The sequence below is a fragment of the Blastomyces gilchristii genome, assembly GCF_000003855.2.
Source record: "Blastomyces gilchristii SLH14081 genomic scaffold supercont1.6, whole genome shotgun sequence".
Classification (NCBI taxonomy): Eukaryota; Fungi; Ascomycota; class Eurotiomycetes; order Onygenales; family Ajellomycetaceae; genus Blastomyces; species Blastomyces gilchristii.
Window position 1 is genome coordinate 2,606,401 of NW_003101677.1, and position 7,335 is coordinate 2,613,735.

The 7,335-nt window shown below is 29.2% G+C and overlaps 1 protein-coding gene across 1 annotated transcript; it reads left to right on the forward strand.

Moving 5' to 3' along the window:
* Nucleotides 1-6,085: 6,085 nt before the first annotated feature.
* Nucleotides 6,086-6,316, forward strand: BDBG_16941 (uncharacterized protein; the record flags this gene model as incomplete). Its single annotated transcript, XM_031724786.1, has 1 exon — nucleotides 6,086-6,316. One exon carries the CDS (start codon nucleotides 6,086-6,088, stop codon nucleotides 6,314-6,316), a length of 231 nt encoding a protein of 76 aa, XP_031578078.1.
* Between the last annotated feature and the right edge of the window lie 1,019 nt (nucleotides 6,317-7,335).

The window sequence follows — 7,335 nt, forward strand, 5'->3', positions numbered from 1 at the left end:
TCAATTGTTTTCAGAGTGAATACTTCAGTATAACTGAGAGAGCAGATACAGCTTTATAAGAAATATCTGATTACATATATAGATAGTTAGTTCTCAAGACTCTGCTATAACTGTATACACTCTGATGTTCAGCTTCTCTGAAGTCTGTTCATTTCTGATAGTCTTTATATCAAATATAATAATTGTTTGTACTGCAGATATGATGCTCTCTACTTCTTTAAAGAGAGAAATTAATAGTTGCAGAGAAATTGAGTGTTAGGAGTATTAAGAATATAAGTGTAAGTTTTCTTTGTTTTTTCTTTATTAATCTCTAAATTGTGTTCACAGCCCTGTTTTGTTTTCTTGTTTTTTTTTTTTTTTTTTTTTTTTTTTAGCTTTAATGAGAGCATGATTTCTTCTTTTCTTTACATACACTGTAAACTGTTCATCTCAGTAGAAACTCATTATCTTGTAGACTAGAGTTTACAAATGACAGTGTTAATATCTTTATTATAATCAGATTCTTAGCAAAGATCACATCATTCTGACTTATCAGAATTCATAGTATGAAAGTCATGTCTCAGCTTTCACAGATATCTTATCTGCTCAGATGATTTTCAAGTAAACTTATTCATCTTGTCAGAATACTCTTATCACTGAATCTTGAATCAGAGCTTGTAATCTCACTTCTCTGAGTTAATAATCTTTTCAATCTGATATTCTCTTTCACTCTCTAGTGCTTTGTAAATAGAGTGATGAATCACAGAATTCTCTTCTAAGAATTCCTTATATTCATGAAGTAAAGAGATATGAAAAATATTATATATCTGTAACTCAGATAACAGTTTCAATCTATAGAACTATAAGCTAACTTTCTTCATAATCTTGTAAGACTCTATTCATAAGAGACTCAGCTTCTTACTAGATCTTTACATGATAATGTTTTCTAGACTTAGTCAGACTCTATCATCTTTCTTAAAACTCTTTATAATATACTTGAAGTCATAATATCTCTTCTGATACTCTTAAGTCTTTCTCAAGAATTCACAGACTTTCTCTTAAATATTCTGAATTCTCTCAGCCGGTTCAGAGACATTATCACACTCTATAGTATACTCTCATGAGTTCATCAAGATTATCTGCAGATGAGTCTCAGTGAGCATCTCAAAGAGAGTTTTATCTGTGCTGACATGCTTTGAGTTGTTATATACAAACTCTGTAAGTGATAATTAATATATTCAGTTATTCTGATTGTAATTAACAAAGCACTGCAGATACTGTTTCAATATACTTATCAGATATTCTGTCTGATCATCTGTCTGTTGATGAAAAGCTGTGCTTAGATCTCATAAGATCTTCAGTATAGTCATCAGATCAGATCAAAACTTCTCTGTGAAGATTGATTCTCTATCTGAGACAATGTTCACAGACAACTCATGTAATCAGATCACATTATAAATAAAGATATGAGTTAAATTCTTTAACTTCAAGTTCTTGTAAGTGAGTATAAAGTATGTTATCTTGATAAAGTAATTCACTATTATCAGTACACTGTCAAAGCAGACATTATATATATTCTTACTTTCAGAGAGACTTATAAGAGTGTTTATTTCTAGCTGTTTTCAAGCTTTCTGCAGAATGAGTAGAGAAGTAAGTTCTTTATATAATCTGAATCATACTATCTGTGAATTCTGATAAACAGTATAAGAATTCACTATCTTCTTTACAAGTTCTTGCATCTTCAGTCAGAAGTATTTTCTTATAAATAACTCATGAGTTCTAGTATCTGTAAAATAACCTATTAGAGAAGAGTCATGATACCTTTTAATAAGTTCTATATATAGAAACTCATTCATAGATACATAAATTCAGCCCTCTCTTTATAAGAGATTATTTAAGTCTCTTTAATTCTTTATTTCTGCAGAATTGATCTCTGCTGTGAGTAGTTTCTGAATATGCTGAGCATATTCATTCTTCAGTTGCAGTTCAGACAATCTAAATAGAAGATCTTATGAAGATTTATACTCTGTTTTTTCTTATATCAGATCTTTCATGATGCTTCTCAAAGCCAGTAAATTCTTCAGATTATAGATATTCTCTTCAAGAATTCTTGCAGAGATTCTCAGAGTGTTGATTCTCAGTGTTATAAAGAGTAGTTGTACAGGCTTCTTTTCTCTCTTCTTTCTCTTCTCTTATAAGGGATTGAAAGACTCTTCAGTTAATCTCTTTGTAACACTCAGTTCAAGCATTCTGTGAAGCTTTTCTGTCTTCTCTAGTCTCTCTGTGTCTGTTATTCTGGTCTTCTTAATATAGTCTGGCCTGTGAGAGAGTCTGTCTGCTAGATTCTTAGTTTCTTTGATATATTCTATCTTGAATCAGAACTCACTCAGTCTCTGAGCTCAGTGAATCTGTCATTATGAGAGTTTCTTAATTGAAGTAAGCTGTTATAAGCTGTTATGATCAGTTCTAACAGTAATCACTGTTGCAAGGTTCTCAAAGTAGTGATATCAGTAATGAAAGAATTTCACTATTATGAGAAGCTTCTGATCATGAATGTTATAGTTGATCTTCACAGATTGCATCTTCTGTGAGAAAAACATTACTGAAACTCAGTTCTTATTTGACTATAGTTGTAAGACTATTTCTGAAATTGTAAAGAAGAAGACATCTGTCTTCAATCTGATTATGAGTAAGAGATCAAAGTGAAACAGTATTACTGTATCTATGAATATCTGTTTCAATCTTACAAAGATCTTATGAGCTTCTGAGATAAGAAAGTTCTCACAGCTCTTTCTTCTTAATAATCTTTTCATTCTTTATTCACAGAATAACTTCTTCTTGTTTTCACTCTTCAGCATGTCTGTAAGAGTCAAGAAGATTCTTATGAATGCAAAGATAAACTGTCTATAGAAATTCACAAAGCTCAGAAAGATCTAAATCTCATAAATACTAGTTAGCTCTGATTATGATAGAATAGTCTCAACTTACAAAGGTTTCATCTGAATATCATCTGCAGTGATTACATATTCTAGAAAATTAATTCAATGAGCACTGAAGTTGCACTTCACAAGCTTAATATACAGTTCTGTCTTATCTAAGATCTTCAATATACTTTATACATGCTCAGTGTGTTCTTTCTTCTTCATAGAGTACATCAACATATTATTCAGTTATATTATCATGAAGACATTCAGATATGCATCAAGTGTTTTATTAATGAAAGACTGAAATGCTGTGAGAATATTAGTCCAATCAAAAGACATCACTAGATATTCAAACAATCTCAGTGCAGTTCTAAAGACAGTCTTTCATTTATTTTCAGACTGTATTCACAGCTGTGTATATATATTGATCACATTCAGTTGTTTGAATATGATAGCTTCTGTGAGATGATTAATCACATTCTCAATCAGACATAGGGAATAGTAACTCTTTATTATCTTGAAGTTCAGAGCACAGTAGTCTACATATAATCTGAGACCTTTATTCTTCTTCTTCATGAATATCACAGAGGCTTTCACAGAGGCCTGTGAAGATTGAATAAAGTCATTCTTCAGATTCTTCTTTATATAGACTTATAAGATCTCTGTTTCATAATGAGAGAGCTTATAGATTGATTCTCAGAAGAGTTTCTACTCTTCTATCAAATCTATTATCAGATTCTTCTCATAATGAGAAGAAAGCTCAGCTGTCTTTACTGAGCTGAATATCTTTGCAAGGTCTCAGTATTTCTCTGATATCTGAAGCTCAGTTTTCATGATCATGAAGTTCTCAGATATTTATAAAGTTATTATATAGATGAGCTTGTCTAGACTGACTGTGTGACCGTGTCTGAGACCAGAATCAAACTTTACAGTTATTATGTTGTCTAAAAGCATTACTTCTGATCATGATTTATATTCATCACATTGATTTCAAATCATGTTATTTTAAACATTAAAGGTCTCAGATTCACTTTTCAAATAAAAATCTAGTCTCAGATAAAGAGTATGTTTGAATTCTTAGTCATATTTTCATTCTGATCTCATTATTGAGAATGGTATTAAATGAGATCATGAAATCATTTCTCACTTATATAATATCATAATATAGTGCTTATTTGTTGAAAATTCAATAGAGAATATTATCAAATATCATTACTTTTCTGAACACAGATCATAATTTATATAATTTTAATTATGAAAAAAACATAAAATACAAAAAAAAACAAAAAATAAAAAACAAAAAAAAAAAGAGAAAGAAAGAGAAAGAAAAAAAAAAAAATAAAAGAAAAAGAAAAAAATAAAAAATAAAAATAAAAAAAAAATCAAGATCACAGAGCCACAGTATTCTCAAAATACTCACTTCTCAGAGTCTTTGCAATGTTTATCATCAACTGTGTATCTCTCACAGTGAGAATAACACAGCTGTAATGAGTTATTATCTTAATATCATCTAACAAATAATCAGTATATATCTATATAAATGTGAATAATTAGAAAATATACACTTAAAAAGTGTGGTCAGGATGAACTCTGCTGCCACTTGAATAACATTAAGAGTAGAATGCTGAAATTGATGAAGAGAATATTGATGATTCTCTTCATCAATTTCACAGATAAGACATATGAAGATAATCTTGAGAAATATAAGATTCTCTGACTTCTGGTAAAAATGAATCTCACAGAGAGACTCTATTTTCATCATATCAGAGACTGAGTATTATCAAAAAGCATTACTTCAATACACATGCACTTACTGCAGCAATTCACTCTCTGTGTATATGACTGAGAGTTGCAGCTTTCTCACACTGCATAGCTCTCTCTGAGATGCAGCTGTCAGTTTGCAACTCATGCAGTCTCTCAGTTCAGTACATGCTGTGTATATACATTCCTGCATACTGAGACTGTGTTGATCATTATAGTCTGATGTGATACTCACTTTTCACAGACCATGTTTCATTTGATTGAGAGAGAGAGAGGACGCGACTGCTGTTTATTTAAGAGAGAATGAGTAATTGAATCTATAGAAGATAATTTAATTTCTTCTGTATTTAAAATTTGATTAGTCTATACTCTTTAATTTGAGAATTTGTGAGAGTGTTTTAATAGTTTTCATATCAGCTTGGAATTAGTGATTGATTGAAGAAGAGAAAAGAGAGAAGAAAGAAATAAGAATAACTTATCTTTATAATATGAAAACAGAGAATTGCTATAATTATTTATTCTAGCAATAAAGATCTGTTTTCTGCATGTATCTCTGATACAGATTATATGATAACTGTATACAAAGAATATCAACAGTGCATATATTGAATGAAGATGATGTTGCTATGCAACACTGTAGCTGTTTCTGTATATCACTGAAAGATGTTAATATTTTCTTTGAGTCTCTTTATATTTGATAAGTCAGTAATATATTTCAATGCACTTTCTCTTTTATTATTATCATTATTATCATCATCATCATCATCATCATCACTATCATCATTATTATTATCATTATCATCATCATTATCATCATTATTATTATATCATTTCTGACTGTCTCTTCTGCCTTTATCTCTCTTTAACACTCACTGAAATTAATCATATCATTTCTCTTCAAATATTCTGCGGTCCTGCAGACTATCAAGGCGCGTGAGTGCTGTCACAGATTGAAGAAAGAGAAGAAGAAGATGTTCAAGTAAAAGAAGACAGATTACAAGACATGTTATAATGTCTTGAAGAGACTCTGTAAGAGAGCAGAATAATAACAATTTTAAGTAATACTTCTGATAGATTTAGACTGAACTAAGTATAGAAATAATGCAGATAATGCTGTCTGTAAGAGATTGAAAAAGAAGATAGTGAAGAGTCTCATATAGTAGTAGTAAGATCAGAAGAAGTTCTGAGAATGATTTAAGACTAAGATAAAGAGAGAGAGAGAGAAGAAGAGTGTTACTATAAATAAGCAGCAGCAGAAGAAGATTGAGAGAGTGTTAAAGTAGAAGATAAAGAAGTTAAAACTGATAAGTTTTTTATTAAAAGATAATGATTTTTAATAACACTTCTGTTCTCTAATTGATTAGCAGAAGCTGATAGAGAAGGAGGGAATTGAGATCTTGTTCAGATCTTGAATGCACTTCATGATTCAGAACATTAAGAAGACAGCTCTGCTCTTTGAGCATGTCAATCTGCTTACTGCTGAGATAAAATCTGAGACAGTAGATCAGAAAATGCAGAATTTTAAGATACAGATTAATATGACTGAGAGAAAGCAGCAGAAACTCTTCTCTGAGAAGAGAGTGAAGAGAGATTTTGAGATGATTATCACTTCAGATGAGAAGGAGAAGAAGAAGAAGAAGAATGAGAAATGAATTATGAAGAATGATAAGAAGAATAAGAAAGAGCAGAAAGATGATAAGTAGAAAAAGTTTTTTTCTTTTTATATTAGTTAGTTATAAGTTCATAATTATTAATAATTAAAATTAATTTTGAGTTTTTAAAAATTATTGTACAAGTTGTAATCAAGTCAGAAATAATATATATATATATATATATTTAAGTATCATGATTCACAAATCACTATAATGTCTAAGTATCAACATTTTTTCAACATTGATATTCACAGTATTAATATATTTTTAATGATATCATCTGATAATGCAATTTGATAATACTCTCTTTCACAATATTAATATATTTCAAGAAATATAACAGAGATTAATCAAGATTGTTTATTTACTTTTATACATTAATGATATTCAATCTGAGTTAGTACTAAAATTATAACTAAGCTAAGAAACAAGATTATTTTCTCTTATATTAATTCTTCTTACACACATCAGTGATCAGTTATTGAAAATAAATTATTATCTTTTTCAAATTATTATCATGTCTTCTGAATTCACTTCTTTCACTTATTTTACTTCTATTGAAGATTCACAAACTCTTCAAGAAATTACTGTGAATCACAAAGTCTATGTTATTTACAATTTAACATAGAATACTCTCTTTTAATTATAATAGATAATCACTTCATTCTTCACATCTGATTTCAGGTCATAAAATTTATGAAAAACTCAATATAAATATTGAAATAAATTATGAAATAATTATCAACAGATTGTATTACAGATTACTAAAGAGTCATCTCTCTGCTATAATCACTACAACTTTATTCAGAAACATTCATCATAGACTGATTTTAACTCAGATGAAATTTTCTGATATCTGAAGTTATCAGAATATAGATAACAAAAGAAAAATAATCAGAAAATTACTACTGAGCTGATAAGTTACTCTATTAGATAATGATTTTTAATAATACTAACTTTCTAATTTGAGGAAAATTATGTGAAAATAATCATATATTAGTACTCTGATTTTATAACTC